This window comes from Pholis gunnellus (assembly GCF_910591455.1).
Source record: "Pholis gunnellus genome assembly, chromosome: 2".
Lineage (NCBI taxonomy): Eukaryota > Metazoa > Chordata > Actinopteri > Perciformes > Pholidae > Pholis > Pholis gunnellus.
In genome coordinates this window covers 5010623-5022709 of record NC_136536.1, presented here as the reverse complement: position 1 = coordinate 5022709, position 12087 = coordinate 5010623, and the positions used below count along the sequence as shown (strand labels likewise).

Genomic DNA, 12087 nt, shown 5'->3' with positions numbered 1-12087 from the left:
GAAAAGGTTGGCCATTCCTCTGTTTGTGCTCGTGTGTGTGTGTGTGTGTGCGTGAGTACATTGTGTGCCTATATATAAGTGTATGATTGAGTCATTTTGATACACTGGCTGATGTTCACGGGTTGTCATGTAGTTAATGGACAGAGATGGGATGCTTGGAGGTTTCGGACTGTATTTGGGCACTAAATTGAAAAACTCTTCCAAAATGAGACCCAATTACACAGCACTCCAGTCCAAATCACAGGCCTAGCAGTGCACTTAATGCACCTGTTAGCTGTCTATCTGGAAAAGCAACGCTGAAACAAAAGTAAGCAGGCCTATTTCTTAAAGAACATCCTGCTCCCCGTCTCACACAGTTGTTCAATAATTCTCTTCTGGTGTGCACCCCTGGATTCCAGACTATTAGTTTCTTCCTCCTGAAAATGTGCTTACTGTTCTGATGCCTGTTGATGCTCTCCTAATTACACAACAATTACAACCTCACTCTCCAATCTAATTGCCATTTTTGTTCACAACCTCTCTGTATTCCCAGCTTGGCTCCAGCAAATGTTAATACATCACTACCTGACTGCCAGTTAACTGTAAATATATGTTGATTTCATTTCTCCCTTTCCCAAATATTGGATTCAAATTTCTCTTTGAAGCACTCCAATTCTGCCAGACAGAATGCATAGAGCTCCCTGCGGCAGCACTAATAGAATCCTTGAGTACGTGGTAGCTAGAAATGCCAAACTGTGATGAATGTGTGTGTGTGTGTGTGTGTGTGTGTGTGCCTGTGCATGTTTTCAGTGAATAATATGCAATTTATTGTGTAAAGACAAAATGATTAAACTCGGTGGCTGTATATCACAAACTCGCCCTCGAATATTAAACGCCCCGCAGCAGATATTGCACCAACAGGTGCAGGTCGGCCGCGGTAGCTGTGGGTTTGAGTTCAGTCTCGGTGAAACACGGGATGAGACTTCAAAAGACACCCGATTGATTGATTGATTGATTGATTGAGTGTTCCTCTTTGTTTGTTGTGATGCAGATTCGTTCAGACCAGGACAAGGACATCTCGATCAGATACAGCATCACCGGGGTGGGAGCAGATCAACCACCCAACGAGGTGTTCAATATCGACCCCGTGATTGGAAAGATGTTCGTCACCAAACCTCTCGATCGAGAACATCGCTCTTCTTACCATGTGAGTGTCTCTCACACACACACACACACACACACACACACACACACACACACAGACACAGAACAGCCATGACCTTTGAAATGAAACCCATAAACATTATTATACAGCCAGTTAACCCTTTAACACATAAATCCGTCGAAATCAGAATCAGTGTACCGGTAGCTCTACGTTATAAAAAATCATTTACATCTGATCAACTACTTTCTTTAGTCGATTTTTTAAATGTTAACATTAACACATCTCTGGTCAACATTTAAGATTTTAAGTGGTACTTTTGTGAGATTCTTTGTGAAGAAACTTGATTTAAGAGATCTGTTTATTAAATCAACTAATCGATTTGTTGTAAAAATCGAGAGTTAGTTGACTAAATATATATATATATATATATATATATATATTTCATTTCATTTCACAATTGATCATGTTTTCTCAGCATAACAAATTATGAAAAAACTAATCAGCTTTAGAAATCATTTAGTTAAAGCCATTTAATAAACATAACAGTATTGCATTTTACATTACAGTAATAAAGAGTAATGACGTGTGAACAGTGAACACGCCGTAACACAGAAATAAAATCGTTCCCTTGAAGAGTTGTGTCCGTCTATGTTTGTGTGTTCTTGTGCTCACTGTGAGGAGCAAATAAAATGCAGAGTGAGGGTGAAATCGAGGTGCGTCAGCGCTATGTGCAAAGCATCTGGATGAAGCGCAGTATAAGCCAAAGAATGTGTCAATCAGTCATTAAGCTCTTAGTCAGCTACATCACTTTGTTATTACTATAAAACTGCTGTGCCACAACAGTGACGAAAAGAGAGGAAAGATGGCATAGTGAGCGGCAAGATGTGAATGCAACATGCTGGGATGTACTCTTCCTTCTTTCTGACAATGAGATGAAGAGAGGTGTGTTAAAGGAGCCAGTTGACAGCAGGGAATTCTGCTTTTCTTACTAAAAGTGATATGAGAAGATCGATACCACTCTCATGATTGTGTGCTCAACATAAAGCTAGATCCAGCAGCTGCTAGCTTAGCTTAGCGTAAATCAGAATCAGCTTTATTGGCCAGGTATGCGTATACGCATACAAGGAATTTGACTCCGGTTTACACGTTGCTCTCATCGTACATCCATAGAATATACAAATAAACAAGAGAAATATAAAACAAGAACATTAAAGACATAGAAACTAAGCATAAACATTTAACTACCATGTACAATATAAATATATATCAAAGAATATATATGAGCATAAAGAACAACTGACCTCCTACATGATCACAGACCGCAGTAGAGGGCTATAGTTGAACAGCATCAAAACAGAAAAACTAGCCTTTACCTCTTTCCGAAGGTCAAAATACACCTCTACAGCTGACTAGTTAACACACATCTTTTGTCTTTTACCCTGTACGTACATAAACAGTCACGCAAAAACGTTGAGTGCCGCATGCATGGCCGACCCGTCTCGTCCATGCTGTGCTGGTCCCAAACCAGATTGAACAAGACACCTGTCTTGTTGCTACCTCAGTGGAATCATCGTGAATGAGTCAGTCTTCTTAGTACGAGTCACCCACTGGAACAGTCTTCCTATTGAGTGAAGACGAAGCACTAATTACTTAACCTTTAAACAAAAGCTAAAGGCTTAAAGCAAACCAAGCCTGCAATCACGAATAATCTTACTACCGTGTCTTTGGCTCTGCCGTTACGTGCTCTCATTGCTTTTACAAATCTGCTACGTTTGTAATGTATTTATGTATATTATTGTATTGTGTCGTATTGTGCTGTTCAGTGTTGTACTATAGTGTTTGCTGTTGAACTGTACTTATTATATTAGGCCACTAAATTGTAATTACCTGCCCGGGGACTACAGACGAAAATGAGCTCTCGAGCTAACTCGGGCACATTTGCATTGAGGTGGAAACTGAAATAAATAGATAAATACATTTTTTTTTTAAATAATCCAATAAAATCGGATGAAATTTCCAACAGTGCCTCTCCACTCACCTTTGTGCTTTGCATGCTGGTCAAGGCATGGGAATATCAAACAGTCGGGCAAAGTGCTTTTAAAGTTTAGGAAAGTACCAACTTGTTCTATTGCTGCCTAAGCTCGAGTCTTTCTGCTGCTGCTGCGGAGAGAGAGAGAGAGCTCCAAGGCTTTGATGTAGTGAGCAACCACACTGAGTTCATCACTTTCTGTCTCTGGTTTTCTTTGTCTCTGTGCCTGCCGCTATCCTTGTATTCATATGGGAACCTGGTCTTGACTTACAGTCTTGGTGAGCTGGCAAGCACAACCTTTTAGTGGGAGCTGAGCAGATTTATACCCGGGAGAAACTCCAATCAATGAGGTGATTTGTTAAGAAAAGCGGAGGGTTGCGAAAGGCTGCTTAACTTAAACTCCTTGTTTGTTGTGGAGGAAAAGCGTCGGATGGTGTAGAATACAAATTTCAGGGATGAGCCAACTTAAAGATGCAGAAAGGTGTTGCACTTCAATTAAAGGCCTCGTACACTAGATGCTGTTAGAGCAACAGGAGAGCAATTAAACCGCATCGTATGAAACATGAACGTCCTAAAGCCAATAACTTTAAAGGCAGGGAAGATTGTATATCCTGAGCAACGTCATTCTGGAAAGCTGCAAAGAATTTGACTTTGTGCTCTTTCTTTTGTTTACTTTATATTTCATGCAAGGATGGAACAAAGTTATGGTCCAGTTCTTTTGATTTCTAAAGAAAATTCAAAAACGGCCACGCAACAAGACGCACTCTTAGGAGGAAAAGAACCTTGGAGGTTTGGAGTTTGCTGTTATCTCTATCAGGATGCTTTGCCAAATGCAGAGCACTGCTTGGTGCTGTCTGTCTGCCCCCCCCCCCCCTCCACCTCTTGCCTTTCAAGATAATAACTTAAATATGGAGCCAGAATTACATTTTGCCTTTCTTTAAACATGGCGGTGATCTCTGACTCTGGCTGTTATTGAATTAGGGTGTGGGTGCTAGCCTCTTACAGCACAGCACAGCACAGCGAGATGCAAGATGCGATGGCAGCGTGCAGGTATTGCAGGACAGATCAGACAATGCAGTGGAAAAAAGTAGAGTCAAATTAACCTCAAGGGGACCTGGAGACCCGGTTTTGGTGGAGGTGCAGAGTGTAAGGGGGGGAGGATTGGCATCAGTGGAGAGGATCTTCACCTCTCTGAGGAGAAGGACTCTATGGAGAGTGCTATTTATTCTGTTTTTCTGCCACAACAAGCCTGGAGGCTATTTTCACGCTCGTGCTCTTGCAGCGGGCAAGGAAGCAGTTTTCCCATCAGGCATGCTCGGATGTAAAGAGTACCATTCCCTCAATTCTCCATACATGTCAGAAAAAAGACTATGCTCATGTTGCAATTTCTCATCTTTCTTCTTTTTCTGTTAACATGTCTTTATTTTTTTTTTCTCCAGCCGCTTTCAATAGCGCCATTTTTCCTTTACCCTTCCTTTAGATGAATATCCCGGAACATCATATATGAGGTGGAGAGGCCTGAAATTGATTGCTGGCATTTTTAACTGAATAAATATTTACCAGCCTATGCAGTTAGAAGCAGGATGTAGATAGTATCCCCCCTGTATGATATAAACTAAACATCCCCGGTGCTTTCAGCTGACAGGATATATCACTGAATAAGTCATGTTCAGGGATATAAACATTCCCAGGTATAGTGAAGTGAATCCACACAGCTTTAGAGATAACCATGGAGTTCTTTTTGAAACGTCTTCTCAGTCTGTTAGTTTGACCTTCAAGTACGAAGTGAAAATACAAACCGCAAGTATTTAAACATTTCCCTGATAATTCAGGGATTTCTCTGCGCTCTCGTTTAATTTTCTCCTCCAGGCGTCATAAGAGAGAAAGCAGTCAAGATACATTTTACAGCATGTATCGATTCCAGTAATAACTCCATGTCCAAACTTTGTGAGAAATCCCAGTCGGTGATTCCATTGATCTGAGCACAGCTGAGTGGAATTTGAGATGGACTGGCTGTTTGTGGCTTCAGAGGGAAGTGAAGGGATTTCAGAACTCTCTCTCAAACAAAACCAGACAGAATGTTGGCCTGGGATCCAACACAGTGAGCCTGAAACAGACACCTTGCCTTTGCAATGGAGCCAACTTCCAATAAAATGAGACGTTTCTTGTTTTGGTTTCTGTGAGATAAAACCTTCTGGGGACCAAGTATAAAAGAGATAAGAAGTCTGGAGAAAGTACACGATCTCAAAGGCAATTTCCCTGCATGAAAAATATCCAGAATTTCACTTGTGACCCTATCTCATATTGTTTAGGTCGTGTAGGTTTAGGAAATCTTTTTGAAACTTTTCTACTATATAATTCAATGCAGATTTGTATCAGCGTTAAAATTCAGAAAACAGTGCAGAGGTGTTTTTTTTTGTTTTTGTTTTTGTTTGGCTTTAGAGGTTCTGTGAAACTACACGAGTCACCTTGAAGCATGAGAACACTTCCAGTTTGTTGGTGTTTTATTCATGTTGCTTCTCTCTCTCTCTCTTTTGTCCACTCCTGTGCTGAGAGGATGAGGGTGGCAATCCCAGGAGTGATATGAAGAAGTGATATTCAAGCATGCCAACAACCATTAAAAGATGCTGTCTGAGTATTTACATCACTAACTACCAACCACACAATTCAAATAAAACCAAAAATAAAAAGACTTAAAACTGAACTAAATCAGACTCGTCTGAAATACGATCACCTGAAATAAATAGGTTGTGTCTTTCACACATTTCATGATCTCTTTCCCACAAGCACCATGCAGAGGAGGCCAAAGCATTAGTTCCTCCCTGAGTAGTGTCTGCAGACGCAAAACAAACTAAAACCGTAGTAGTGTCAGAGAGAGGGCTAAAACATCATCCGAGGAAATCACATCATGGTGTAAATAAACGTTAGAGGGATAGGCCCTCGTTCCTTCCATGAGAAATAACCTTTTTCATCCATCAAACACTAAATGTTTACCCCTAAATTATGTTCTCCATAAAACCAATGCAAGCACTCATCGCACACTCATCATACATTATTCATCAGTTCATTACTTCCCGCTCCCATATTGGTAATAATCTAACCTCATTTCTGGTGTTTTTCTTTCTGTCTCCCAGCTGCGAGCCCATGCCGTGGACATGAATGGGAACCAGGTGGAGAACCCCATCGATCTGTACATCTTCGTCATCGACATGAATGACAACAGACCCGAGTTCAAAAACCAGGTCTACAACGGCTCCGTGGATGAGGGCTCTAAACCAGGTGATAAAGGGTGGATGGATGGATCGACGAAACAAGAAGTACAGGACGAAGCAGGAGTGATTACAGAAATGTGTGAAGGGGTGACGCGTTTGGATATGGCTGGGCGGAGGAAGAGCAACTAGTCTATCAGGAGAGATTGGTGTCGTTAAAAGTACGACTACACCACTGAATCTCCACAGAGCATTTTCCATTCCCCTTGATTTAGCAGATAGAGGAAGAATCCGTCTCCCACAGTGGCTTTTCATTGAGCCGGCTGCAGCAGCGGCCATAAACCAAAGAGGGTGCTCAGGCTGGAGAGGAGATTGAGGATTAAATGTACCACGCTGTAGCACCACTGGGTCATTTTATGTCTAACCTCCGAACGGAAGAATCTCGGAGATGAGCTCTCTCTGTGTGCATGCGAGGTGTGGCGAGTGTGTGTGTGTGTGTTTGTTGTGAATGTGCGAGGGTGCGAGCCTGATGAGCCTGATTTTATTGCTCCAGAGGTGATCTCAGCAGGCGTTCAGGTTCTCATTTCCTTTTTCTTTCTTTCTGTTTTACTTTGCTCTCTGCTCTGCCCCCCCCCCCCCCCTCCCCCCCAGTGGTGCCCCACACAGCAGACAAGTCTCTGTGGCATGCATGACATTCAGCTGAACAATAATCATAAAAAAGGAGAGTTTTTGAGTTTAGAGCTCCAGTGGTTTCAATGGAAGGCCAATTACAGACTTGAATTAGTTTGCAAATTAAAGAGTCATTATGGGGACCTAATCCTGTCAGGCACAGCTTAGGACGCCCGTACAAAGGGTCCACATTAAACCCCCTAAGAGTGCAGCTTAATGAGATTACCCCGGCGATGTGTGACACATTGTGATTCTTCATCTCCTTCTCTCTATCCCTCCATCTCCAGAAACACAAGGCGATGGGTGGAGGACTGCAAGTCACTCCACTTGGAATCAAACCAAATATGGAGTCTGTCCTCTATTTCTCTCTCTTCCTCTCCCTCCCTCTGTTCCTGACGGCTTTCTTTTTTTTTTCTCCTCCTCGTCTCGCTGAGAGGCCTTTAGAGTGCTCCCTGTGGCCGAGTCATTGACAAATGTTGCTTTGAAATGTAATGAAGTTTGAAATGGGAGCTGCGGTTACAATTATCCTCGGACAGGGGCTGTCACTGGCATGATATCACTATCTCTGGCAATTAGAATCGGCTGCGAGAGAGGGAGAGCAAGAGGGAGAGAGAGAGAGAGAGAGGGAGAGATGGAGAGATTGGGTGACAGGCAGCGATCCCACAGAGTTATATGAGTGTGTGGATGCAGCAAACAAGTGGTGCATTCATGGCCCGGATAGTGGCTCACTCTCTCCAGCAGAGCCGAGTCTGTAATACTATATGCCTGTGCTTACTTGTGGTTGTAGTTGGATTGATTATCATTTACAGGTTTCAAACAGTTCGATCAATGTAGACGAGGATTATTAAATCTCTAGGCAATTTATTATTTTTATATCGGTATCAGAGCAATGTGAGTAGCAACATCTGTCATAGAAATGTACTTAAAGGATGCACTTCTATTTAAATCAAGCTGAGCAGAAATGGCAGACATTTTATATTTGCAGCCTGTTCCAATGTATATGCAAAATATGCTGTGAGCCGTGGAATCTGATCACACCGACTGCATATCTGTGAATGCTACATAGCTGTGCTTGCGTGCGGTGGTTGGAGTCTTTATTATTTACAGAACAGGTGTTCAACGTTTCCCTGCCGATGTGACTCCGTGAAGATACATTCACGCTATAGCAGGTGTTAACAAACTGCTATGGAACATCCAGGTGGTTTATTATCCATGTTTATGTAGACGTGAACGTGAATATCAGTGTGATTATTATCAATACTGTATCTGTCATTAACATCTGTTGGTGGGATGGTTGATTAAGCAGAGTAGTGAAGCTTCTACCTCTTTTGTTTCACTTCAAGCTATCCAATAAAAAAGCACAAGAGCACAAAAATAATCGACGGTACAAAGTGAGTCATTTATTTTCAGGAAACGATTATGTATTTAAAAAAAATTAGCATTAGACTATGCTCTGAACTGCAGCCACAGAAGAGGCAATCTTTGGCTGTAGCATTAACATGTAAGATTATAAAAAGTAGATGTGAGTCATGAGCTTACTGATTTAGCAACGTCAGGTACACAACAGTATATAAAGTTATTAGCTACACATTAGCCACACTAAGCTACTGGCCACCAAGTGAGGCTGCAGTAGCAAAGCCCCTGAATGTGTTGAGTACGAGTGTGTTTTACTTTGATTATCTAAACGGAGGATTGCGTTTCTTAATCTTTCAAAAGTCACCATGTCTTGCTTGCTTTCGGCTGCTTGGACATACATGTTTTACAAATATGATTTCCTCCATCAGGAACGTATGTGATGCACGTGTCGGCGTTTGACGGTGACGACAACACCACAGCTAACGGAATGGTGCGCTATCGAATCCTGTCCCAGATGCCGCACAGCCCCATCCCCAACATGTTCACCATCAACAGCGAGACGGGAGATATCGTGACTGTGGCGCCCGGTCTCGATCGAGAGGTTTGTCTTCTCCGCCTATAAAATGTGTCCCAGAGATTACAAAATTATTAAAAAAAATATTCTGTGAATAATTGAGTAGTGTCCACACAGTCTGAATGAACTAAAGCTGGCCAGATGATAAACCTTCATCTTTGTTCCTAACAGCATTGTTTACTCTGATGACTCTCAAATGATGTCTAGTCTTTTGTCACCACACACATACACACATACATTTATTCTTTTTATACAGTAAATTATCTTCTGCTGCAATCACCTTGTTTATGGAGCTTTAAAAGTTGTGACAGGATCCAAATGTGTTTATTCTCGTGACATGTGTCAGTGACAACTCTGCAAAGAAATCTCCGAGACAGATCATCCTCCCAAACCGTCACCACTGACAGACCTATTAACAACACATCACGCTGCAGTGGACTGCTCATGTTGGGTTGTGTGTGTGTGTGTGTGTGTGTGTGTGTGTGTGTGTGTGTGTGTGTGTGTGTGTGTGTGTGTGTGTGTGTGTACGTGTGTTTGTCTGTGTGTACAGTATGAGCTTGTGTGGTGAAGATGAAGTGGAAATATCTGAGATGGAATGCCCTTGACACCTGTCAGACAAACACAGAAGCGCATTTAATCACATCTACACTCGATAAAACACAGGCAATTGTGGGGGGGGGGGGGGGGGGGGGGGGGGGACGAAAACTGAAGGGAGCAATAGAACAAAAAACAGAGCCGGGCAGACGGGGTATTACAATGAGTTGGGAGGAAGTGAGTGTGAATTTGGCAATGAAATAGGGTGATGGAGACAGAGAAGCAGGATGAGACATGACGGTGCCAGGAGGAGGGAGAGAGAGGTATAAGTGGAACATGCAGTAAAAATGTCTCAGCTGATCTGCTGCTTATTTTTAAGCTACTAGTTATTTTTCTGTATGCTTCCAATCCAGCCAGTCCCCCCGAATGTGAAATTAAACACACTCACACACACACACACTTAAATTAAAGTGTGTGTGTGTGTGTGAGTGGGTGAATGCAAGGCCAGCTGTCTATTAAGGTAGATAAGCGATATATATTAGGGCAGTCCATTTATCTTTTACCGTAGCAAAGGGACAATAAGTTGAGCCCATGGAGCTGCATTGCTTCCCTTGATGACACTCCATGTTTGGTGACAAATCCGCTAGCACAATGAGAATGTTTCTTAATAATAGGATGAAAGTGCAAATGTCCACGGTCACATGACTTCATCCAGGTAACATATTCACAATGCAAGGTGTGAATAGGATGGGGAGAGTGGCCTAAAAACCTTTAGGCCCCTTAAACCACGACAACTACACGCTAACCGGGAAGCCACTCTTAACCTAATACTAACTTTAACGGAATTACTTACCTTGAAGTCTTGAAGAGAAATTAGTTTTTCTCACATGCCTCCGGTGAAAAAGGAGAATCAAAAGACAGAGAGACGTTCTGATGAGTTGAAGTATGTGGGGGCGTCGTGTTTCACAATAGCAGAACTATATTAAAACATCTGTATACAAACTCTCATACAACTCACTACTTTCCAAACACACACGTCTCTTTGTTAAAACCTTACTGTTTGATACACTCCGGAGTAGAGCGCCTGCACAAGCGTGAGCCCGTTGTTCTGCGGACGTGTTTTAATAGTACGGTTTTAGCGAAGATGCACATGTTTGGGAAGTAGTGAGCGTACGACTGGATAAAAGAGACTTGGATTATACTCCTCAAGTCGAGTCAGATTTTAACGGATGTTTTGATATAGTTTCGCTGTTGTTAATTAAACGCAGCCCACATTTACTTTAATTCATCATGATTTTTTTTTTATTCTTCATTCACAGTTGATTTACAAATAATAATTTTGTGGGTGAAGTATTCCTTAAACAGCCCTATGAGGAAGTCATTGACTAAAACTCAAATTTGTCCTCACAAAGATGGACGTATAAGAGCGCGGACGTATTGATGAATAGATCCATGTACTTGTCTTACATATCGACCAGTACATGCATCTATTCCTCTGTACTATGTGGTCTCACGCGTACATTTGTATATGCATTTTATGAATACCTTCATGGATGCACACTGTTTCTATAGCATACAAATACACGCTTCTGTTTTCCTGCAGCTGTTTTCTTTATACAGTGGATAAGAAGCCCCAAATCTTGCAGGAAAAAAAGGAACTCATGTGTTGTACATAAACTTCACAACAAGATGCTACACAGCACACTGCGGTGCTTCCCTGGTCCACTTTTAGTCAGCACTTTGGCCCTTTTGAAACTTTGAAAGTTATTGCCTTTCCCTTCCCTTCTTGGGCTGGGGTGTTGGAGGCGTTAGGTGCTAAAAAAAAAAAAAACGAAGAAAAAAAAAACACAGGCATCTATTTTTGGTAGTCCTCCTCCCTTGCGCATTCGCTGCCTCCCCTGCTGTCTCTTATCCTCTCCTCTGTTCTTCACGTTTGAAATGTTTTCTTCCCTTCCTTTATAAACTCCCACACTGATTCTCTTCTAAAGGTTTCCACTGGTCTGGACTTATAAGGGCTTGTTGACAGTAACAGACCTCGGTCCTCCAGAGGAAGCTGTGTATGCTGCGGTGTTGCAATGCTGAGAGGTTCAGAGGAGCTCTACATAATTACTCCCTTGTCTAATTAGCGAGAGTGTTGTGTACATGCTGTACACTGGCTGATGGGACAGTCAGCCAAGCGATGCCTCTGAACAATAAATGGAGAAAGAGAGGTGTGTGTGTGTGTGCGCGCGTACGGGTGTTAATGAGAGTGTGTGTACAAGGTTAGAGTTCAGCATCTCGTCTAGCATCGAGATGAGAGGAACTGAGAGGAGCTGTCTAATCCGCCTGATGTGGCATCCTGGCCTAATTGGGATATTTACTCGGTAATTAGCAGGTGAGAGAGACACTGGGAATGTAATTGGGAATCTCAGTGAAGAGACACATTACCCAGACAGTCGGCTCCCGGGCTCCATCCTTCCTGCAGCCCATTAACTGCACCGTGGGACAGAAGAAGAGACAGGATGCTGGCAAAGAGGAGGAGTGCACTCAAGTACAGAAATACAAATAAGAGAACCATATTTCAGCTTCTTGT

General features: G+C 42.4%; 1 protein-coding gene across 1 annotated transcript in view; it reads left to right on the top strand.

Annotated features, from left to right (window-relative positions):
* The window catches only part of LOC306713214 (cadherin-4-like), a gene marked incomplete at both ends in the record, with an annotated part of 215435 nt that overhangs the window by 179971 nt on the left and 23377 nt on the right, over positions 1 to 12087 (top strand). Inside the window, 3 exons of the mRNA XM_079182862.1 lie at positions 1031 to 1186; positions 6308 to 6452; positions 8836 to 9008. Coding sequence (XP_079038988.1) covers positions 1031 to 1186; positions 6308 to 6452; positions 8836 to 9008 — 474 coding nt within the window. The remainder of the gene's footprint in view (positions 1 to 1030; positions 1187 to 6307; positions 6453 to 8835; positions 9009 to 12087) is intronic.